General features: G+C 46.7%; 1 protein-coding gene across 3 annotated transcripts in view; it reads right to left on the bottom strand.

The window, feature by feature from the left end:
* SCRN1 (secernin 1) overlaps positions 1-24,993 on the bottom strand; it is a 61,403-nt gene that overhangs the window by 10,161 nt on the left and 26,249 nt on the right. For all 3 annotated transcript variants that reach the window (XM_042969116.1, XM_042969115.1, XM_042969121.1), the window contains 4 exons: positions 14,650-14,831; positions 10,265-10,467; positions 6,917-7,111; positions 4,257-4,422 (listed from right to left, as the gene is read on the bottom strand). In XM_042969116.1, the coding sequence (XP_042825050.1) occupies positions 4,257-4,422; positions 6,917-7,111; positions 10,265-10,467; positions 14,650-14,831 (746 nt within the window). The remainder of the gene's footprint in view (positions 1-4,256; positions 4,423-6,916; positions 7,112-10,264; positions 10,468-14,649; positions 14,832-24,993) is intronic.

Here is a 24,993-nt window from a genome sequence, read left to right on the forward strand (position 1 = left end):
ATAACCAGTTTTCTCTCAATTGCAGGTGTCTCTTGAATGGGTCGCTCCAGCTTCACTGTCGGTCACTTTAATCACACGATCTCAGCTGCATCTGGCTGAGGGCAGGACCTATCAGTGAAGGGCCTTTCTATTTTAAAGGGAAAGAGAACTCGTACATTTGGGGCATGGGATGAGCTTCGGGCTGGATCCAGATGCTCTGGAAGGTTGTGAGGTCAAAGGGCAGAAGAGAGGAGGAATCTGGTGCTGTACGCATTCAGAGTGAAATTGACGGGGGTGCTATTTCACACGGGGCCCTCACCTCTGGGTACGTCTCTGCTGGCTGTTCCCTGAACAGTACCAGGGATCGTATTTACCTACGCGGCCGCGTCTAAGGTTTGTTAAGTGTTATCTCCACCAACAGACAGGCCGCTCGTCACTACATTTGAATTAACCAGATGAAACAGTCTCAGTTGACTCAGCTTAGCCTCTCAAACTTAGCACACTGGGAGAAGAGAAGGACACACACACACACACACCAGGTCCCCTGCAACTCCCCAGCTATTTGCCGCTAGTTAAATTAGGCCCAACATCCCATTTTCCTAGAATTTCTTCCCTATTTTCTGTTTCCTGAGCCGAAGTCCACAGCCTCATACAATGAGAGAAATGGGTTGGGACACAGCCTTCTGATATTTAAAATGGAAAAATTTTTTAATTTTCTCCCCCTCTTGGTTTCTCCATCCTGTACCCCGAGTGGACTTTCTGTGGGCTTTCTCAGATGTGGAGGCCTCTTGGCGATGTGCCGGCTTGGCAACCGTATCTGAAAAAAATAAGCCCCGATCCATGGCGTCTGCCGGCTTCTGTGGTGTGAACATGCCCACTGTGACCCGTGTCACGTTACCAGTGTGACGTCACTGAACACAGGGTTGGGAAGAGACGCACCTGCTCGGCTCTCACGGGCTCCAGGACCCCGAATTTCACAGTCTCAATGTGCTAAGGTACCTCTCTCCCCTTTCCCTCTCCAATTCTTCACATCAGTGAGGCTTTGGCAAGTGCCAGCTTCCACGAAGGAAACGGCTTCCAAAGGTCAGAACCAGAGCACTGAAGTCAGTCGCTGTCACCAAGTGGATAACTGAGGCACCAGCTGACTCAACGGAATATTAATAGGACAGAATCTGCCTCCTCAATAAAATTAATTAAAGGTCTTTTGCATCTCCCTCTTTAGCTCTCAAACTCTGACTTTTGCACCTCCATCCAGCCCTCAAACTTGCACAGAACCTGGTCCATCCTGGAAGGGGCGGAGAAAGAGGAAAAGAGCGCGAGAACAAGTTATTTCCAGAGAAGGATCTGTAATGAGTCCACCGAGCAAAGGGCAGAAATGTGTCGAAGCAGACAGAGCAACAGTCAGATGGTGTCCTTTGGTTCCGAACATTAATTGGGAGGGATAAAGAACACAGTCCCGCTCTTAAATCATAATCTTTCGCGAGCCCCCTGCTTTGAAATGATTTCCTGAAAACATCTCTCTACTGTTTCCAGCGTCAGCAGAAGCCAGCTAAAATTTCCCCCATTTACTACCTACAAACCCAAGAGGAGGTAATTATGCTTCCTGCTGACAAAATAGAAAATGTTAAACATGCCCAATTACAGAGAAACACTGAAATGGTGAATAGGAGAAAAGACTCTGTGACAGTTCTAACAGTCACAGTAGGAAACGCAGCTCCCTTAGCCCTGAAAGATAAAAAATGAATGCCTTAATCTTCTTTAAGTTCTTTTCAATTAATTTAACCATGAATAACTTTCTTTTAAAATTACTTGAAATCTTCCAGATTAAATATAAGCAGGCTATTTCCCAGCCCATTTTTAGAACCGTACTGGGCCCTATACTTCAGTCTAGGAAATGGCATTCCTTTCCGTTAGTGTCCTGGCCTCACACAGCCCCATCTTCTAAGCACAGCTGGGGCCGGTGCCTGAGACATCAGGAGCAAGGCGGGTACTTCAGGCCTTCCTCAGCTCAACCCACTCCTTCAAAGGCTCCTGCCCACTAAAGAACACGGCAGGGCATTCTAGTCACTCTACAGAAGGGCTCTAAGTGCCCACGTGTACCCCTGTGGTGCGGCACAGAGTGCTCCCAAGAGGCAGCTGAGCCACCAGCGTTCGGGGCAAGCTAAGTCGGAGTCCATGAAGGGAGGTCCAGACAACAGGGAGAGGAAGGACGCGCCCCAGAGCTGGTGGACGGACAAGAGGGCGGGAGCAGGGCCATCCATGAGAGCAAGCATCCAGAGCTTCGAGATAAGGTCAAAAGGAAGCAGCCGGGGTCAACCAGGAGTGCACCCTGGGAGGCCGACTGGAATACCATGGAGAGGAGGTTCACCGTGGGAGGCCATGAGAGGGTGGCCAGGCTTGTTTACTGGAAGAGTGGGGGGTGGGGGCTGGCGGGGAGAGGAGAGATGGAAACATAATCTACAACAGAGTACCGTTTCATGGCTCTCTGCATGCGTCCATGCTGTCTCTCTACCCAAAAAGTCATTCCTGCTTTTCATTCCTAACAAACTCTTCCTCTTCCCACAATGCCCGGCGCGCAAGAGATCCTTCCTCAGTGAAGCGTGCTCCTTCATCATCTCCTCCAAGCCACCTGTTACCTTGCATACACTTCATCCCTAATACCCAATCAGCATGATATCTGGTACACAGTAGGTGCTTCATACATGCTTGTTGAATGAATAAATGAGTGGACGAAAAACTAGGAATAGCTTATACTGAATTTAATAGTCAGGCCCTGCTAGAAGGATCTACTGATATTGGCAGTAATTTACAAGTAAGTCCGACAGGTCAAGAGAGGTACTCGGCTTTTCCCCTGAGTCATCTAAGAAACCATCCCTAGCTAGACACCATCATTGTCTTCTATTCCTGAAACAGTAAGAGGAGAATAAATATGTTTAGCTGAAAAGGGAATGAAATTGAACAGCTGCAGATTTCCTGATAGCAGTCAAAGATCTGACACCGGATATACAAACAATGATGAGTGTTTTCAGCCAAGAGAACCCCTAAAAAATACCACTGAAACTATCAGAATAGGACATCTTCATGGTTTTCCAGGCTGAGGGTCAGTCTTAACCTGACACATTCGTAAGCCCACCTTAAAGATTCTGATACAACAGGTTTGGGTCAAGGCACCTGTATTTTTCAAAAACTCCCCCAAGTGCTTCTGATAATGAACTGAATTAGAAACCGCTGGAAAGCTGTGTCTAAGCCACTGATGCCATGACTTGCAGTGTATGTGACCGAACGTTACCAGGGAGTGGGGCTGCTGTCTGCCTGGCAAATCAGAGATAGTCTTAATAAAAGAAAAGTTAAGCCTACTGTCTATTTACTTGGATTATCTCATTTAATCCTCCCCACAAGCATACGAAGTAGGAGCTGACATTATCCCCAGGACCCCCGGTCTGTACAGCACACTGAAGCTTACAGAGGTTAAGTAACTTACCAGCCACTCAGTGAGAGAGATGGAACTCAAAATCCTGACAGGTGATTCTAGAGGCTGTGTTCTTAAACACTGGGCAGTACAATGCCTTTGCTGAACGTAGGCAGAAAGCAACTCCCTAAAACACAATGTCTTACAAAGTGGTCAGTGCCCGGAGGCGCCTGGTGGCTCAGTCGGTTAAGCGTCCGACTTTGGCTCAGGCCATGACCTCGCGGTTCATGAGTTCGAGCCCCGCGTTGGGCTCTGTGCTGACAGCTTGGAGCCTGGAGCCTGCTTCGGATTCTGTGTCTCCCTCTCTCTCTGCCCCTCCCCTGCTCACGCTCTGTCTCTCTCTGTCTCAAAAATAAATAAAACATTAAAAAAAATTAAAAAAAAAAAAAAGTGGTCAGTGCCCTTGACGTTGCCTCAATCTGCATTGCCTCCGGGCTATTTGGTCCTCTAACTTACAGGAACTGATTGTTTTGATCAATCTTGGGCATTCCTGCATCTGTCTCACTGTGTGTTATGTATGTTTGCATCCCTCATGCATGTTTGCACAACGCCTGGCCCATGATATCAACTCAATAAATATCGGTTGAATTTAAACCAATTTGATTCCACGGATGTCATAAAAATGATATGACTCCAGCCAAGAACTCCCCTTTGTCAAAGCTCTTTGTGCTGCATTGGCCACGTTGGGGCCGACTGAAAAATGTGACTCGGCTATAGAAAGAGAGGTACAGGGACGCAGCGCGTGCGCATTGGATGAGCTTTCGAGGAGCACATACTTCCTGCCAGCACGACTGTGTCTCAAACAAACCTGGAAGGATCTGGGGTCCCAGTGAAGTAGTGAATGCACGGCGAGCTTCTATTCTGAGGCAGAACAGACACTACACTGGCTGTGGTAAGGAAGGACTCAGAATCTATACAGACTCCACTGGCTTTGTCCCGTAAGATGTCAATCATAGTCTGCACAGTAATGCTTTCTGTAAAGAAAAAAAAAAAAAAGAGAAAGAGAGAGAGAGAGAAGCTTTAATAGCGGCAAGTTGTTAACCAAAACCCATTTGTTCCTTTTCTTCTTAGTTACAGAACCCTGGACTATAACTGGCCAGCTACAGACTATGTTTCCCAGCTTCCCTTGTGGCTCGGGCGGGGTCACATGATAAATCCCGACCAGTGGGAGAAGAAATGCTACGTGCAACTTCCTCGTCACCTCCATACAAAGGATGGTTCGCCCTTCACTTTGTTTGCCCCTCTTTCTGCTGCCCAGGACATGCCCGCAAGTCGGACCACAGGCGGAAGTCAAACGTCACGTATGGCTGTCCTCTGGTGCCGGGTAACCCACCAGCCCTGGACTGGCCGTATACATCTAGACCATAACACGGGAGAAAAATAAGCTTCCGTTTTCTCGAAGCCATATTATTTTGGAGTCTCCTTGCGCTAAGTAGCACTTAGCAATTTCTCAACCAGTACAGTATGCAATAGAACGATATCCATAGGAAAGTATTTGCAGTCTATGCACAATCCACTAAGCAAGTTCTCTCATACACACTTGCTGGTTACAGCCAGCACTGTATTTGGAGAATGACCTCTCTGCAGTGGGAAAGAGACACACAGAGAAATATTCAGAACATTCACAGCCATTTTGACTACTGGCTCTGACTTCAGATAAATGCGTAAACAACTCCTTGGCTACAAAGGACCCCGGTTTTACATTTTCTCCCTCTGATCATGATTCGTTAAAACACTATTCTTTCCGTCTATGTTCACATAGATGGAATCAAAGCGTCACATAAAGAAGAGGTGCCTTAAACTTCACTAACACAACTCACGTCCTCTTTGTACATTTCCAATTGTAATATGCCATACCTAAAAGAATTAATAAAGCCTTGATTTCTTCAACTACCCGGTGTTAAACATTTTTCATTGTCTTACGAATGAGTTTATTGATTTAAATCAGGACCCAGTCGGTTGATAACAGCTGAAATCTCTTTTGACCTCTGCCTCTCACTTTATCCCCTTGCATTTTATTTGTGGGGCCATTTCTCCTATAGAGTTTCCCACAGTCTGCACTTTGCAGACAGCAGCCCCTGGTGTTACTTAGTATGTCCTTCCATCCTCTGCATTTCCTGTAAACCCGTAGCTAGGTCCAGAGGCTTCATCAGATTTAGATTTGATGTTCTGGCAAGACTGCTTCATACGTGGTATTGTATACTTTTATCAAGCTGGGTTTTTTTGTTTTTTTTTTTTAACTTTTGGAGTTTTTTTTGAAGTTCCCATTTTATTTTTTATTTTTAAAAAAAAATTTTTTTTAACGTTTATTTATTTTTGAGACAGAGAGAGACAGAGCATGAATGGGGGAGGGGCAAAGAGAGAGGGAGACACAGAATCAGAAGCAGGCTCCAGGCTCTGAGCCATCAGCCCAGAGCCCAACGCGGGGATCGAACTCACGGACCACGAGATCGTGACCTGAGCTGAAGTCGGACGCTTAACCGACTGAGCCACCCAGGCGCCCCATGAAGTTCCCATTTTAAAATGGATCACTGTCCTACCTTCCTACCCTTAATACATTAAGTTCTACAGCCAAAGTCGTGACGTGTTCTTCTACGTTAAGCATCGGCAAGCTTTTTCTTAAAGAACCAGACAGTAAATATTTCAGGCTTATGGGCCCCACCACCTTGCTGTAACTTACCTGTTGCAACTCTGCAACCGTGCCAATATGGCATGGAAGCAGTCATAACCAGCACCTAGATAAATGCGCACAGCTGTGTTCCAGTAAAATTTTATTTGCAAAATAGGGGATTGCCAACAGGTCCCAGTCTGTTGACCCCTGTTCTAAATGATCACAGGTCTAACTTACAAAACGCATGTATCACTGGCAACTATAAAATGTGGCCTCAGTGGTTTACTTGGAAGGGTTTCCGCTCAGGCACAGAAGTAATAAGCTATCCAGTCACCATGTTTGCCTCAACATGGATTCTGATTAAGTCAACAGCTAGGTGTGAGATAGAGGGTTCGGGAAGAGAATTCAGAACAACAGTTCCAACTCAACAAATGTTCACGGAGCAAAAGACTATAATGGACACCACGAGGGGATCCCAGTATGAGTGAAAGACAGCGCCCTGCCCTCCAGGCTCAGCAGGCCACTGAGAAAGGAAAATACAGGAAGACAAGGCAATGAGTGAAATACACAAATGCTGAGGTAGAAGGAAGGCTACAGTAAGTTATCACGAAGACAAGCACAATGACTTGAATCAGAAGGAGGAAAAACCCTCGTGGATGAGGAAGCATCCTGTAACAATAGATATACGTCATCCTGCCTGCACATCAGGGACATCAACACAAGTTCGTCTCTATGTACAAGGTCCGTTCTCATTTCCACCTCCTTGCTCACCCCCCGAAGTTCAGACAAGTTCTCTGAAACACAGCTGCAAGACAACAGGCATGAGAGGGAGAATCGTAAGGGATATACTAACTCACCTTCTTTCTTTTCTAAGCTGTCTTTGCCTGCACAGCAGTCTAGGTGGTCATCAGCCGGAGAAAAAACTTCGGAAAAATTGAACTCGTCCTCTCCCGTCCACCAGCCTTGACTCTGAGCATAACTCCTGAGCTCAGGATGCTGCGCGTCTATCTTAGTGGTGAGCGAAAGCTGATTGCAAATACACTTCACTCCCTCTGTAGAGAGTGCAAAGTCCGGTTAGCTGGAAAGATACTTAGAAGGACTTAATCAAGAAATGGAAATTTACAGCGAATCCCTTCTCTGCGATTCGACTTTAGAGAGAGGAAATGACTCTATTTTTGAAGAGAGAAACACAATCCTTGGTCCTCTTGTAAGAAGACCTCCCAGAAGGTTTGACCAGTCCTGATCGGGCACTACCACATTTTAAAGGAGCAATGGTCGCTGGATCTAAAATTCACACTCGGAAGGAAACCTGTGCAGCTCTCATTAGGGCTAAATAAACCCCAGGCATCTATTAACGATAGGAAAAATGAAAGGTTTCTTGAAAGAGACATGACGCGACTTACAAGACTTATGAACATCACAATTATAGCCATGCTTCTTCCCCAATTTAGGCTTCCTCCACTTGAAGGAACACTTTACACCTCCACCCTCTGCCCAAGTAACATCACTTTTGGAAAACACAAAGATGGCACCTCTTCATTCAACTTTTTTTTTTTCAGGTCGCAACATTTAGAAAAACACAGTGGCACTGATACTGAATTGTTTTAAAAGAACAGAATGTACCTGCAAATATACGTCTCTGAGGATATCAGTATGAGCGTGTGTGTGTGTGTGTGTGTGTGTGTGTGTCCACGTGTGTACGTGTATATGAGTGCAGAAATTCTATGGGAATTTTTTTCTCATAAAAATATAAGTGCAGCTAAAAGAGTCTAGAGTCGGGAGCGCATGAATGCTGAGTGCACTCCAGCTTGATGAAACTCCCCTATCGGCTGGCAGGCTTCCTGTGGCTTCTTCCAAAGCCTCAGCTGCAAATCCACTGAGGATGACTTCATTCTTCAAGATGCTGTCTAGAACACTAAGAAGTTATGAGTTGTAGCTCAAAAGAGGCCATCCGTACTTGCTGCTTCCAGAGAGCGTGCTGATCTTTTAAATTCTTGGGAGAATCAAGTAGAGAGAGAGATCAAACCACAAGCCGCAAGCCGTTACTGCCTAAAAACCAGTTTCTAGAGACAAGGTCAGTGCTGGACAGGGTTCTTCCAGTATGTTCTGCTCCACTGATTTGTTCTTCCAAAATAAGTATTCCTAGCTGATGGGCATTGGCCTTCTGCCGCTCATCTTTTCAGAGGACAACACAAGAATAAAACTACTTAAAAAAATTAAAAATAAAAAGGAGCTTTGGCCTAAAAAGGGGCTTTTGGCATTCTTCATGCTAAGCTATCCAAAAAAATCCTGTGAGCAACGCCACAGATATTATTTTCCTAAAGGGCTGATTTATAATGTATGTTTGCTTTCGGGGCGCCCAGGTGGCTCAGTAGGTTAAGCGTCTGACTCTTGATTTCGGCCCAGGTCATGATCTCACGCTTCATGATCAAGCTCTGAGTCAGGCTCTGTGCTGACTGTGCAGACCCCGCTTGGGATTCTCTCTCTCCCTCTCTCCACTCCCCACCCCCCCCCCCCGCCCCGCAACTCGCTGTCTCTCTCTCAAAAGTACGGAAAAAACATTAAAAATAATATATGTTTGCTCCCAAGAACGTTAGCATTCAGGGCCTAGTTTCATCAAGTCCTGTTGCACTCACACTGCTGCTGGGATCAGAGGACATGAGATCAATGAGTCCAAGGAATGAATGGCTGAGCTTTTACTTCAATGTTTCGTGAAAGCATGCATTTTGAGGAGATGGGTTTTTTAAGCTGCATCTTGAAGAGAAACTAAGCTTCTGAAATGCAGGTATAGATCAAAAAGTTTTAAGTTCTATTTAAAAGCAATATATGACTGCTTTTTCAGCATGGACCACTAGCCCTCCTGCCGGAAACGTTGGAGAGTAAGGCTTCAGCTTAGAACTTTTTTGATAAAACAGTTTAAAGTTCCTGCACTGCAGCAGGCTCAGTGATCCAGCAGCCACACCAGCTGTCTCAGTCCTGTAAGTGCCATAGGGATGGGGCACAGGCACCAGGAGGTATATGCTGGGCACGTGGGGGTGAAGAAACTCTCTGGGACTGTTGCAAGGGTGCCACCAGCCCATTCGGTGCCCTTGTGAGAATGCGAAGAAGCCACCCTCCTCCAGGCAAGCGCCGCAAGCACGTAGAGCATCCAACACACCCCTCGTCCACAGAAACCCTCATCACTGCACTGACTCAGGCCACAGAAAACCTTGACTCTCAACTATCGCAGTAGATCTTCTGCTTCTAACTCAGGTCAGCTTTGGTTCCAATCACCCCTTGGGTAGGTCTGGAAAACAGGTTTCATCCCTATCATCAATTCTGAGGAACTGGAAGAGACTTCCTGACAAATTCAGTTGAGAAACTGAAGCCCAAGTTTAGGTTCAACACGAGAAGAGGGTGGCGAGCCACTAGCCGCGTGTGCCGTGAGCACAGGAGGGGAGAAATGGCGGCACACCGTCTAGGTACTTGTCATCCAGTCCTGAGGAGCGTCAGGGGGGCTTCACTGGCCGATTCTCTCCTAGAATTCCTTCGTCCTCTCGGAAACCCTTTAACCCACGCTGGGACCTCATCCTGTCTCCAATATGAGGCTGCTAAGTGATGAGACAGGACAACCACACCCCCCTCTAACATCTCCTTCCTCAGAACTGTCTCAGAACAAAGTGCTGCAGGGAGCACAGAGCCACAACTGTGTGGGCACAAAATCCTTCCGAATGGATCCCCTAGGCCTCTGCGCTTCTAGAAACACTGTCTCACAGAGAAATGAGCTTGTCCCAGAGGCAGTCCACGGTCCTCACACAGATCCAAACGCCTCTTTTAGAGGAACATTCCAAGTGCGAGGAGCCACAGGGCTACGGGTGATGAGGGGCAGCTCCCTGTTGTAGGGGTTCACTCACTGAATGGAATGGGATAATCACCATTCCTTTGGCCAAGTCACAGAGTAACCATTTGGGTCACGAAACGGCCGGTAGCCACAGCCGGGTCCTGCCCAGAAAGCAAGCGGAAAATAAGAAATGTCACGAGCGTGTCTCCCAAGTGTTGACACCTCTGCAGCCCAGGTTCTTTCTAGAAGCAGAGCCCAGAAGTGAGGATACGGCACAGAGGGGGTCTGCCGCACCAGGGTGACTCCTACGCGTCCAGGCAGCATCCGCCCGAGCCTCTCTTGCCCTCGAAGCTCCCCCCCACCCCCGCCCGTCCACACCGCTCACCTGTGATCTGCTCAGCAGCCCAGTACTTCCCCACGGTCTCCAGCACCCAGGCTTCCTCGCGATCCACAATCAGATACGCGCTTTGGAAGCTGTGGCAGGCGTGTGCATCTTCGTAATAATTGCCACCCTGTCCGTGTTCCTCCAGCAAGGCGACGATGACATCCAAGGCTTCTTTGGCTGTTGTCCCTCTTTCCAAACCAAGCCTGAAGTAAGAAGACCGGAAGTCTCCCTCAGTCCCTTCGTACGCTATGGTTCTCACCACAGTAACCAAAGCCTGGGGTGCAGCTGAGTTATGAAGCACGCCGTCACGTGTAAATGTATGAAGTATGCAGGCCGATACACAGATTCACGGCACTTGAGCTCAGGATGCGTCTCTCACGCATTCGGTTCCAAATCGTGGGGGTGTTTTCTGTCTTTGGGCACCCCCCGTCCCCCCCCCCCCACACACACACACACAAACAGAAGACTCAGGAACCCAGTGGCTTCTCCCTCGTGAAAGGCAGCTCAGCCAACGCTGTTTCTTTTCTGACTCTGACTCCCATGATGCCGGCCAGCTCAGCTCTAGCCGTGTCAAGACCCCCTTTCTGTGGCTTATTCTCCCTCCTGCCTCCGGGCAAAAGGACACCTGTGCGCAGGGCAGCCTTGATCTCTGTTACTCTACACCAGGCATTTTGGTTGGTAACAAAGGGTTCCATTGCCAGCCCTTGTCCTCAGTACATATGTTTTACTCCGTCATCTCACAGGGAATGGGTGCCTGGTGGGACGTGATCCATCCTTTTCCGCGTATCTCTCCTCCTACCTATCAGCCTGCTTCTCCTGGTGTGGCTTAGAGCGTCACTTATCAAAAAGTACCTATTTCTTCTGAAATGAAACAGCAGTCTGCTCCCAGCCCTTCCAAGTAATCGGCCCCCTACAGAGGGCACAGATACGGCCCTCTGCGTGACCTCGGGCAAGTCCCATAATATGTCTGAACTCCGCGTTATGTCACCTATAAAACAGGTACCTAATCCCTGGGCTCTATGAAGACAGGTGTATGAGATACTGACTGTGAAAATACAAACACAACTGCCCAGGACCAAGGGGGTCAGTAGGTCTGAGAGGCAGCACGCTGTGGCCGAAAAACAATGGCTCAGAGATACGGGGACCTGGCTCCCAATTCTACGTGTGCCACCCACTGGCAGTGTGACCTTAAGTAACATAACCTTTCGGGAACGTGATTTTCTCATTTGTAATGTCAAAACGGGACTACGCCCCTCTCGGGCTGATGTGAAAGAGGATGGCACTTGAAATGTACTCAGTAAATGTCCACTGACTCATCTCTTGCTTCCAATCATAATTCTGGTGGCAGGAACACAAGCGCCTCAGAACAGAGACGACGGTGCCTGCTAAAATGGCAGCATAAGCCAGCTCTGTAGGAATTTTCATCATGCGAGCAATGGTCTCTAAAACTCACCCAGCCTGATTCTTGCTGAAGGAACCTCCACTGTCCTGCCAGGGAGAGGAAAAGATAATGCTACAGACTTATTTCTCTTTCTCTCTATCTTTTTTTTTAAGTTTATGTATTTATTTTGGGAGAGGCAGGGAGAATGCAAACAGGGGAGGGGCAGAGAGAGAGGGAGAATCCAGGCCGTCAGCGCAGAGCCCGACGTGGGGCTTGAACTCGCGAAACCCTGACATCCTGACCTGAGCCAAAATCAAGAGTCGGTCGCTTCACTGACTGAGCCACCCAGGCGCCCCGACAGACTTGCTCTCGCGACAGGCTTATCTTCGTAGTCAGATAATTATATATCCATTTATTGGGCATTTCTCAATTTTAGCTTATTTAGGAAGACTTGGTGAAAAGGCACTGATTTGCAAAGCTGAACCCTAAGACCTTAGCAGAGTGATACAAAATAAACTTAGGAGACGGTTGGCTTAAGCAGACTTTTCTGTTGGTGGGTGTCATCTTCTCCAAAGAGGACCGACAGAAGCAAGCACTCATCTGTTCTTGAGGATCCAGAGGAAACAAGCATGCTATATGAGCACCTCTCTGATCTGCCCGAGCTGTGCCCCGAGGAGGGCCCCCTTCTTCCTTTCACAGATGCCTAGCAGCCTCTGGTCACATTGCCTCATGCATGCATTCCAGGCAGAAGCCTTGTCCCGAGGCCTTCACAGGGCTCCAATCTGCCCAGGCAAACATGTGCTAGGAGCATGGGAATACCTAGCCAGGGCCACACCACCTTTGGAAGCCGTGACTTCTCTTTTGCAGCTTCTAGCTCATTCTCCTGTCGTTCTGCCCGCTGCATTCCACACTGAGGCGCCAGTACGCGCACTTGCCCTCCCACAAGCCAAGAACCTTGGCTCCGGGAGGTTCCTTAGTGCCCTCTGCGTATGGCGTCGGCAGCGGGACCTCAGCACTCATCCACAGACACCACTCTGATCAGACCCTCCTACCCTCTGTGCCAGGACCAAGGAAAACGATACACCTGGCCACTCCCACTTAGCCTCTGTGCCATGGGCCAAGGACAGGACAGCCTGCTCCACTGTATCAGGACGAAAACAACAGCAAGGCTGAGGGGACAGGTGCACCCGGGCTACAGTAGTCTAGGGCCACAAGTTACCCGATATCAAGAGACCCGTTCCAAAGCCTTTCACAGTGCTCTGGCCCCATAGATGGGGCAAATTCACGTGACTCAAAATGAGAACACCATCTTTCTGGTCCCATGCCTACTTTCCTTTTGGCTATGTCACCTCACTATGGGCATGACCGGGGCAGGAAAAGGGATGGAATTCGCTGGGCCAAGGTTAGAGTCTCACTCTGACATCTACCTTCAGTGCAGTTCAGATCCTTTGAACATATGAGCTCAGTCCACGTTTTTCTGGATCTTGGAGTTAGATGCACCCAAGTTCAAATTCTTGTTTTATGAAAACTACTTGTAAGGATCCCTACTTGCAGTCCATGACTCTCACACAGGTATGTCAAGCCCAGTGTGCCCATTCCTGGAAGGTCAATAGACCTATCCATCGGTTGGCGGAAGCTATGGACCACAGAGGTCTCTGTGTAAATGCACACTTTCTCCCTGGAAGTCCTACAAAGTGTCAAAACCGCGAATGCTTGGTGTAAGATGTTGGCTCTGGGAGGTTCTTTAGAGGTCATCCGATCTAAGGCCTCCCCTCGAATAAATGCGGAGACTGTGGTCCCGAGGGGTGCTGTAACTTGGGTGTACTCACACGGAAAACCAAGGCCCCTGGCTCCCAGCCCAATATTCTTTCAACGAGGCCATGAGTCTGTTGCATTTCACCATCTCCGAAAAAAAGAAAGCCAGTTCAGAGTGTCGTTTCGGTCCCACCCACCCTCGCCTTTGGTGGTTCACTCCAAACTCGGTCATTGATCAGCCACCGCAGGCCAGGCACACAAGTCCCGGTGCTCACGGCACGGTGGTGACCAAGGAGAGGCCCCCATCCCACCGAGCCCACGACGCGTCTGCTGCCTCCTGTTATGTAGTGGCCGGTAGAGAAGGAAAAGGGAAAAGGACAAGTGAGATGAAGAAGGACAGGAGGGGCATATATCTCTTCTTTCTTCCTTGATATGTTATGTATTTTATATGCAGCCTTCCCTCTTTTGTATATTTTAGCTACATTTCAAACCATGAACCACCCACTTAAAATACACCGTTCAGTGATTTTTAGTACATTCACACATCTACCACCACAACCTAACTGGGACATTTTCAACACCCCAAAAAGAAGCCCCATATCCATAAGGAATCACTCCCCATTTTCCCACCCCCGCCACAGGCAATCACTAATCTATTTTCTGCTACTATGGATTTGCCTGTTCTGGACATTTCATGTAAATGCAATCATACAACATGCGACCTCCGGTGTCTGGCTTTGTTACTTAGCACGATGTTTTCTTTTTCTTTCTTTCTTTCTTTCTTTTTTTTTTTTTTTTTTAATATTTATTTATTTCTGAGACAGAGAGAGATAGAGCATGAGTGGGGGAGGGGCAGAGAGAGAAGGAGACACAGAATCCGAAGCAGGCTCCAGGCTCTGAGCTGTCAGCACCGAGCCCGACGCGGGGCTCGAACTCACAAACCGAGAGATCATGACCTGAGCCGAAGTCGGTCGCTCAACCGACTGAGCCACCCAGGCGCCCCTAGCACGATGTTTTCAAAACCCACCATGTTGAAGCATGTGTAAGCACTCAATTATTTTTTATTGCTCAATAATATTCCACTGTAATCCACCTTTTTTGTTTTTTCCTATCACCTCAAACTTATCAAAAGACAGATGTCTCCTTTGGGAGGACCGTGTTACAAAAATGAGGTTTGGAGGGAAATAAATCCCGTTCCCATTCCCCCACCTGTTCTGAGCAGTTGTTTCAAAGAATGACTGTGTGGTACCTGACCAGATCCATCCCCAATAAGGCTTCGGTCTCAGCTGCTGGTTCTCTGGCATTGATGGCTTCATTGGCTATGCACACTCCATGCTCATTGGCTCCCATTTCTGCCCCCCAAAGCCAGGCAGGTCTGCTTAGCACAATAGCATGGGTCCTGGGAACTTGGTCGATTGAAATGTACGTGCACTAGAAAACAAAGACAGGAAAGAAAGGACCATCACCCGTCAGGAACCACTCAGTTTCCATCTTGGTACTTAACCGGAACCACTACATCAGTTGCAAACAGAGCCGGAAAATGAAAGGCCTTGGGAACACAAGACTTAAAAGATACCCCAGGTCTCAACGCAAGCTCAGAGGTCTCTAGAGTGAGGTGCAGTTGTGCCAATCAGGTTTCAGTCTCCGGTTCAAGCCCAGTTTATCCACAGTGCTCTCGCATTTATAGCAATCAGCTTCTTTTTTTTTTTTTAATTTTTTTTTAACGTTTATTTATTTTTGAGACAGAGAGAGACAGAGCATGAACAGGGGAGGAGCAGAGAGAGAGGGAGACACAGAATCTGAAACAGGCTCCAGGCTCTGAGCTGTCAGCACAGAGCCCGACGAGGAGCTCGAACTCACGGACCGTGAGATCATGACCTGAGCCGAAGTCGGACGCTTAACTGACCGAGCCACCCAGGTGCCCCAGCAATCAGCTTCTTGAACCAGGTATGCAGCCCATCTGTGCCCTGAATACGCTGTCTGGTCATTTCAGCAGGCACAGATGCTTCAGGGCACAAGCATTTTAAACAAACATAACCATTTATTCCCATCTCTAAAATTCCTTCCAGATCAGTGGCTTTCAAACTTCTTTAAAGTTATTGAACCTTACTACAGAAGAAACTTTACTCGGAGGCCTAACATAGAAAGCAGATGAAAGGAAAATGTGTTGTCTGACGAAGATGGGGGTGGGGCCGGGGGGGTCCCTATGCTCCTGGCAATGATCCCTAGGGCTCCCTGGAACCTAGTTTCATAACCTTCACGTTTGCTCTAGTGGTAGAAAAGGGAACGTGATGATAAAGCTTTACATTTAACTAATGCATTAAATGCTCTCTTATACACTGTGCTTCCCCGTCTGTCCCATCTGATTCTCACACTAAGCCTATGCAGCGGACACAGGGGAAGAGAGTCCCAGAAGGGCATGTTTCTAACTACGATCAGGACAGCAAGACCCACACCATGTGGTGTTGTATATCTTACCTTCTCCAGGCTGCTGTGTCTTTACCTGGAAAATGAGTGAGCTAATCGAGAACAAGCGATTTTGTTTTTCGAAATATTTTTAGCCTTAGAACCCTGCCTTCGCACGAACTCTTACGTAGAAGCATGAAGACAGTAAAAGCGGTCACGGTGCGTTGAGGCAAATGGAAGTTGGGTGGGGGGACGAGCTAACTCAAAGCCCGGCCTGCTGGTTCTACCCTTTCCCTCCCCACGATGGGCCCACGGCACAGACAGCTCCCTTGGAGAAATGAGAAAAAACGTTAACCTGGGTGGCCCATAAGGCGCCTGCTGACTCTGGCATGGAATCCAGGGCTCAAGCTGCACAGCGCTATTTGGCTCTCAAGGGAGAAATTCGTCACCTGCAGCAACCATTTACATTTTAAATTGGGCACTGAAAGCATCGGCTCAACTGTGGCCTCGGATCTTTTTCTGACTCGCGACCCAGTTGTATCGACTGAACACAATCCGGGACGTTATTCTGCATTGATTTTCCATAACGTCTAAGCCTCGGGTAAGAGCTAAAACGCGGGCGGCATGCACACTCATTGGTCAGGTGACATATGTATCTTCATAATCCATGGAAGGTGCTGCTCTGCACTGGGATGATGTTATTTCACTGGATAAATACTGGTAAGACTGAAAGCTAATTAAATCCAGAGGCTGTCAAGAGGCTCTTGAGTTTTTCACGGCAAATTGATAATGAAATGCACTCTTGAAATGTCTTCCCTAGTTCCTGAACGTTGTTTACTTTGAAAAACGCTTCTTTTACAGCAAAAACCTAGCCAGAGCCATGAACAAACTACGGTCCTCTGTGCTCTTCTAAATGTGATAGCAGTTTATATCTTAAAATTGTATTCTTCATGTAAAAAGCAGTTCAGGCATCGACCAACGTTTTCCAAACCCCTCTGTGTACACTGAGTCAGTTCCAGTGATAAATTCTGTCTTGAAAAGAATGAGTAAATATGGAAGGAATTTAAGATTCTTTAAAAAAAAAAATTTTTTTTTAACGTTTATTTTTGAGAGACAGAGAACGGGCAGGGGAGGAACAGAGAGAGGAAGATGCAGAATCCGAAGCAGGCTCCAGGCTCTGAGCTGTCAGCACAGAACCCGACGTGGGGCTTGAACCCATGGACCGCGAGATCATGACCTGAGCCGAAGTCAGTTGCTTAACCGACTGAGCCACCCAGGCGCCCCAGGAATTTAAGATTCTTAAGCGCAGATGTATCATAAAGTTATTTTTATGGGCAAGAAGGAAGCAAAAAGAAGAATGGGTTTATTTATCTGTTCTCAAATTCATTTTTACACATTCGTTTCCATTTTGCCAATTATTTACAGAGCACCAACCACACAGAAGGCATTTTGTGCTAAGCACTGTTTGCAGATAAATCAGGAAGGATGCCTAATCCCTGTTCTTTCAGTTGGGAAACAAGGGAAAGCACACATGCAAATTACCATGACCACCAGGCCAACCTCAGCAGGTATCACTGAGGCCTGTCAAGTTAATGTGTAATCCATCTTTCCCCCTCCTCAATCTTGTACATCTGAGCAATCCATTCCTGCTTTTTTCTTCCACATTCCATTCCATTTATCCCCTTCCAAATACTGTATAATTGGCTTATGTACTGCATATACCGTTTATATATGTTATCTCCCCCAGCCACAAGGTAAGCTCCATAGGGGCAAGGAGATATATTTGTGGTTTAGTTCAGTGATATATCCCAAATCTGGTACACACTAGGCATCAACAGATCTTTTTTCAAGGGAGGGAAGGAAGGAAGGAAGGAAGGAAGGAAGGAAGGAAGGAAGGAAGGAATAAGTGAATAACAAAGAACAGAGGGACATAATACAGGTTCAACAGAAAGAGGGAAATTATCTAAGTGGCCAGAGGATTTATCAAATGAGTGTCATTTGAGTTGATCTTGAAAAAACGGGCCAGACATCGAGGCGCTCCTGACAGAGAGGTAAGAGCCAGAGAAGAGAGAGACAGAGACGGGGCCAGGAACATTCCCCCCTCTGTGCCACTCACAGAAGCTATTGCGAAGGCATTGAGTAACAGCACTGCAAGAGCTCAGTAAGCATTGACTGATAAAAATGTTGAAAACTGAATCCAAAAGACCATATGGTCTTCGTGGGAGTTCAAAATATTTGCAGCCAACTTGACACTTTTTAGCCAAACTCGGAAGGAGGAGGAAGAAAAGAGATGCCCAAGTAGCCAGATGGGCCACATCGGCCCCTCCTAAACACCAGGCGGAAAGCCAATGCACCAGACAGATCCCCCTCATATGCTACAGAGCAAAGGGGTTATGGAGATGGGGGGGGGGGGCGGTGCACCCAAGCCCTTCGGAGCCTGTAACACACACACCCTTAGGGCATCTCTGTCACGGACTGCAGCAGCCTGGGCCTAATAAGGACCCTTCTGTGGCTACAATTCACACACACTCCATTGTGTTTGAAATCTGACGAATCACACCCAGATTAAAGAGGATGGTCACGACTGCTTATCCAAAATCCTCGTCTGGGAGCAAACCTCGTAAATAGGGAACGTTAACACAAGATGTAATTAGCTAAACTGTGTAAAGTCAGCCATCTAGAACATGAACTCTGCAGGCAGTCATTTCTTTTTTATTTTTAAGTTTATTTATTTTGAGAGAGAGAGAGAGAGAGAGCAGGGAGGGGCAGAAAGAGAGGGAGAGAGAGAATTCCAAGCAGGCTCTGCACTGTCCGCACAGAGCCTGACGCAGGGCTTGAACTCACAAACTGCAAGTTCATGGTCTGAGCCAAAACCAAGACTCAGACGCTTAACCGACTGAGCCACCCAGGTGCCCCCGTCACCGTTTTTCTTTTTTTTTTAATAAAATTCACTCATCTTCACAACAGCCACATCACTATTGAGGAGGCAGACGGTAAGTGGGAGTGGGATCTCAGGCAGCAGGGAAGGTCTCACCAAAAAAAAAAAAAAGCAAATCCAAAATGCACCTGACATGTTCTTTCAGCGTGACAAAAGCAGTTTCGCTCCTCAAGTCAAAATTCCTGGCCAGAATTCCTACCCAAAACAAAAAGGGGAAAGAACACGTTCACCACGCAAAAGCTCAATCTTTACAGGGATGGTTCTGGTCTCAGCTTCGGTGATTAAGCCGCTCAAGAGGTTTGCAGAGAGAGAGACAGAGATGAGCAAATTGTCTTGCTGCCCACGGCCACTCCCAACCAGCCTCTCATAAAACAAATCTGTCAGCTGTGTGACTTCTGGGTGCCAAGGCCACATAACAGTATAAGGCTGCCTGGAGTGGGGAGCACGGTGAGGCAGGCTTGTAAATGTCGGCACTGTCTGCTGCTGATCACTGAGGTTTTAAAGGTACTGCCTGCACTGAGCCTGTCACTCTTTCAGGTGGCTCCAGGGGACACGTGCCAGGTTGGAGGATAGAAAAGATGAGCCTTGCCTGACAAAGCCCTGGGGACGGCGACAAAAGACAATTCCCCTGCAGGGCAAGCCCTTTATTATTTTCTGTGATTGTGTCAAAAACGAAAAAGCAAAATCAGCTTCACGCTGGTGCCTACCCCTTGCACATTCCGGTGCACACCCTTCCTGGATATCACCCAGTGAAAGGGGAACGGAGACACTCACACAATAGACGTTTCAATTAATGAAATGCAACCATTGTGCTTTCCTACTGTACTCAGATGGTGAACACAGCCCTGGCACCACCAGTGAAAAAGCACTCTGAAATGAGCTGATGACTCAGCCAGACTTCCCAGGGTTGGGGGGGCGGGGGGGGGGGCGGGAAGCAGGGAAAATGGGATGCTTTGGAGGAATATTTTTAGGTTTAAAAAATGTGCAACTCTAAAGCAGCACTGCTCATGATCACTGAGGTTCTTGGGGTTTGTTTTTATCTTCTTTAGCCCAGTGTCTTGCCGGCTACTTGACCGGTTTTTGAAAATGTGCCCTTAAGGTTCAGATGACTCTAAATAATGACCAAAAAAAGAGCGTCAGCCACATTTTAGAAGCAGGGCCTTATACTCCCTTGAGGACGTAAGATCTTTGAGAATGGGCAAATGCAAAGGCCTGGGGTCGGAAACAGGCTTGGGACAGGGGACTGGTGGAAGGAAGTTCCCTGCTAAGCCACGCTCCCCTGAGGTGAGGGGGACGTGCCTGCTCTACCCGAGGCTGGAGGCTCCTGCTCTGGGGACAAAGAGCAGATAGGAAGACCGGCACCCAGTCCCCCCGGTGGCCACATGGAGCTTTGTTCAGCTCTCTTTGATTCCAGAATAACTCGTGCTTTCCCACCGTAAGAGGGAATCTTCGGAAATGAAATTCAGACACTCTCCCCCGCAAAACACACACACATCCCACGAACCACAAATATAGCTGCCATCTGGACAATGTTACTAACATTGTCACCAGCTATCATTAATGGGTAATTTTCTATTCTTCTTGAAAGTATTTTCATTGGGCAAGAAAAAAAGGAAGTGATCTACCAAAAACCTGCCCCAAACTGTGGAAGTTGTATAATCTCACTGGGGGTCCTGAACCCAAACAGAACTTTATATAGAGGAAAACATAAATAAATTAAACCTAACTTAAAAAAAGAGAGAAAGAAACAATGAAGACTTTAAACTTTAAAGGAAGGGGGAAAATGGAGAAGAGGGTTATTATATTATAATAATAATAATAATAAGAGACTCTTTTAAAAAGCATGATGTGTTAAATCTGACTTGGCTATCAAGAATTCTGTCTCCACAAATGGTGACATAATTATTCTCTGGGCACCAAATATAAATCAGGTCAACTTTAATTGAAATTCACTGGTTTTTGTATGGGGCACCTAGGTGGCTCAGTCACTGAAGCGTCCAACTTAGGCTCAGGTCATGATCTCGCGGTTCGCAAACTGGAGCCCTGCATCAGGCTCTCTGCTGTCAGCACAGAGACTGCTTCAGAGCTTCTGTCCACCTCTCTCTCTGCCTCTCCCCCACTTACGCTGGCGCTCTCTCTCTCTCTCTCTCTCTCTGAAAAATAAAATAAACATTTTTTAAAACAAAGAAATGCATTGGTTTTGGGAGCAGTATTCTAATGTTGGATCCATTTTTTCCTAAATAGAAAATCCAACCATATGAAAATAGGCATACATACCCACCTACAGGCACGCGCACACACACACACACACACACACACACACACACACACAGAGAACATCATGATCCAGGAAATTACTCATCTGCTTCCTCAACACTCCTATCTACAGAAAGGAGCAGGGCTTGAGGAAAAGTCGAGATGTGCTCTGTGATGTGTAGTGGTATAGCATCCTCAGAGAGCACAAATGGATATAAACGGATCCATGCCACTCTGCATCCAAAGTGAAATTGTTAAAAAAAAAAAAAAGAGAGAGAGAGAGAAACTAAAGAACATTTAAAAAATGCTCCAATCTTCCAACTGTGGAGCTAAACAAAACATGCAGTGTAATTTTAGAAATGGAGGAACTCTGTTAAAGGATCCTGTTCTGTATTCTTTTATCCGTTGTCTCAAGCAAAGAGAATGTGACGGAGAGTAGATGGTGGCTGAGTACACTGATGGACAGACAGAAGGAAGGAGGACGGGTGCGTGAGTGGACAACTTGGACGGGAGGACCGCCTGGAAGGACAGGCCAGCTGGAAGGGTAGGTGGGTCAGTGGATGAGTAATCAGGATGACTTTTAGTGCACGGTTATTCTCAGAAAATGAATTCCTGGAACCTCAAAACTCAAGTATGAGGTTTCTAGGGAAACTGCAGAATATATACGTTGAAAATGTTGTGAAATGGCTAAGAAATAGATGGGAGTTTATAGGAAGTTCTCACTCTTCACAGTTTAGAGAAATAATTTCTGTATGCTAATGAGAGCTTTTATGAAAGTTACATGATAGTTGTTGGGCTCATACAACTTTATGAAAGTTACATGATATTTGGTGGGCTCACCTATGGAAGAGAGCCCACCATTCTGTACTTGGGAAAGTAACAAAAGGAATTAAAGGGGTAAGAGTAGGGGCACCTCAGTGGCTCAGTTGGTTAGGCGATCGACTCTTGATCTCAGCTTAGGTCTCGATCTCAGGGTCTTGAGTTCAAGCCCCATGTTGGGCTCCATGTTGGGCTTAGAGCTTACTTTAAAAAGGGGGCAGAGAGAAGGCAAGAGTCAAATTGAAAAGCAGATTCAGAACCAAATGCTAAAGATAGTCTGGGAACTGAGACCTGGAGTCACAGAAGCTCTCAACACTAGTCAATTCTTTAAAAAAAAAAATCTCTTTTTACAATGTTCTCCTTAGAGTCTATAAAGTACTTTCAAATATCAGCTCCCATGTGTTTCACCAAAAAATCTGTAAGGCAGACACAGTGGGTGTTATGATCTCCATCTGGCAAATGAGTAAACTGAGTCTCAAAGAGACTCAAAGACCCAAGATGCAGGAAATGAGGAAGACAAGCCTGGAAGCCAAGACCCTTGTACCTGAGGCCAGACTCATCCCACCGGTTTCAGGCAATTGTAAATTTCCATTGATTTATAATGGCAGAACAGGCACAAAGTACATGTTCACAGAAGGAGGGCAGGCCAGAGGGAGGTGAGGATATTGGTATGTGGGCCCTGAAGGATGCATCTACCAAGGAGAGGAGAGGACAGGAAGAGCATTCTTAACAAAAGCACAAAGAAATGCAAATGTGTTACTTGTTCAAGAAATGACGAGCAGCTCAATGTAGCTGGAGCCTATGGTGCAAGCTGGGAGAGGAAGACTAAGAAGGAGGGCAGAAAAGCAAGCAGGAAATTGTACAACCCTTCTGGAGGGCAATTAGTACAAAAACTTTACCCCACGACCCAGCGATCCTACATCTGCCAGGTGTATCTAGAGACTATACCCGCACATGTACAGAATGACTTACATACAAGGTTCTTCATGACTGACTTCTGGACTAGAAAACAGGCCCAGTGTCCACCAATAGAGGACTGATTGAAAAATTACGGAATATCTCCACAATGGACACTATGCATCCTTAACAAATAATAATAAGATGATCTCTGTGTACAAATGTAGAAGAATCTTTAGAAAATGTTACTAAATTTTAAAAAATGTAGACCTTTTTTGTGCATTTGAAATTTTCTATTTAGAAATCAAGTTTCAGGGGCGCCTGGGTGGCTCAGTCGGTTAAGCATCCGACTTCGGTTCAGGTCATGATCTCACAGTTTGTGAGTTCAAGCCCCGCATCGGGCTCTGTGCCGACAGCTCGGAGCCCGGAGCCTGCTTCGGATTCTGTGTCTGCCTCTCTGCTCTGCCCCCACTCACACTCTCTCTCTCTCAAAAATAAATAAACATTACAAAAATTTTTTTTAAATCAAGTTTCAGAAGAGTATATATAATGCGCTACTTTTGTGGCAAAAAGTAAGAAAATAAGGCTAAGTATTCACACTTGTTTGCATTTGCATGAAACAGTGGAAGGATGTGCAAGTAATTACTAAAAAGGGTGATGCGGGATGGGAATCAGACTGAGTAGCAATACGGGAGGGTAAACCTTTTTAATACCACACGGATACATTACCTATTCAAAATGTAAAATTACATTAAAAAGCATCTTTACTTGTTAAAAGTATCCCAAAGGAGTTAAAAGCCTTATGTCCGTATAAAAACCCGCACATAGGAGGGGAGCAGGGCTAAAAGGCAAAATAAAGCACAACGTGCATATAAATGTTTATAGCACCTTTGTTCATAACTGCCCAGTCTTGGAAGCAGCCAAAATGTCCTTCACCAGATGAGCGGAAGGCTAAGCTTTTGTGCATCCAGACAGGGGGATACTTTTCAGAACTAAACTTGCACTATCAAGCCTGGAAATGGTATGGATGAACCTTAAATGCGTACGACTAAGCAAAAGAATCTGCAAGGCCACAGACTGTAGGATTCCAAATATATGACATTCCAGGTAGGGCAAAGACTCTGGAGACAGTGAATACATCAGTGGTTGCCAGGGGTCAGGAAGAGAGGAATGAATCGGGGGAGCGCAGAGGATGTTTGGGGCTGAGAAAGTATTCTGTAGACAATATTTTCTATACCTTACGCCGGCTATAATGGTGGATACATGTCATTGTCTACATCTGTCAAAACCCATGGAAATACACAACACGAAAAGCCAACCCTAAGGCAAATGATAGACGTTGGTTAGTAATAATGTATCAGTCTTGGCTCATGGATTATAACACTGGACCACACTGATGCAACATTTAATAATAAGGAAAACTGGGAGGTGAAAGGGTGAAGGGTTATATGGGAACTCTCTGTCCTTTCTGTTCATTTTTCTGCGAACTGCAGTAAAAAAAAGAAAAAAAAATTAAGTCTACCAATTTAAAAGAAAAGAACACAAAGGGAAAGTGAGCCGGGTGCCAGTCAGGGAGAGTTCTGAAATGCATACAAATCAGCCTGGACTCTCATCCTGTAAACACAACCGTTTTTGAAACAAGGCAGTGACAGAGTTTTGCTCTGAAAAGAAAATTCTGGTGACCCTGCAGGCTGAAGAATCTAGGAAAAAGAGAGCCAGGGACGAAGAAGCAGATTATAGCAGCAGGGAGGTGGGGGTGGGTCCGAATGAGCTAGGGGCCGTGGGGAGGGGATGGGGACACAGCAGAGGAAGCCACAGGACTTGGCGACAGCCGTCCCCATGCATCCAGACGTGTGTGGGAAAATGAGGGTCAACGTTTCCCTCTGGTTTCTACATTAAACTATGGGGCAGACAGTGGTGGTGCTGACAGAGGAAGAAGAACAGAAGAGATGGGGAAGATGAGCTTGGTTTTTGACCGTGACGTTATTTTATTTCTCACAGGATACGGATGTGGAAACGCACAGAGGCAGCTCCAGACACAGGTAGGCAGCACAGAAAAGAGGTCAGGCTGCCTTCGAAACTGATTCTGATGTGTGTCGAACCACATCACGTAACCTCCAGCACATGGGAGTGACAATATACTCTGAGTCAACAAGGGAAAGAAATCTAGTCTATTTTCTAAACTTGATGGTGCCCGTGAAAGGAAAATATTGCGTTATTTAGCCTATCCCTCCCAAAAGAAAACAAATTTTTCTAAAACCTCTATTTCAGACATAT

Source organism: Panthera tigris, chromosome A2 (genome assembly GCF_018350195.1).
Source record: "Panthera tigris isolate Pti1 chromosome A2, P.tigris_Pti1_mat1.1, whole genome shotgun sequence".
Taxonomy (NCBI): domain Eukaryota; kingdom Metazoa; phylum Chordata; class Mammalia; order Carnivora; family Felidae; genus Panthera; species Panthera tigris.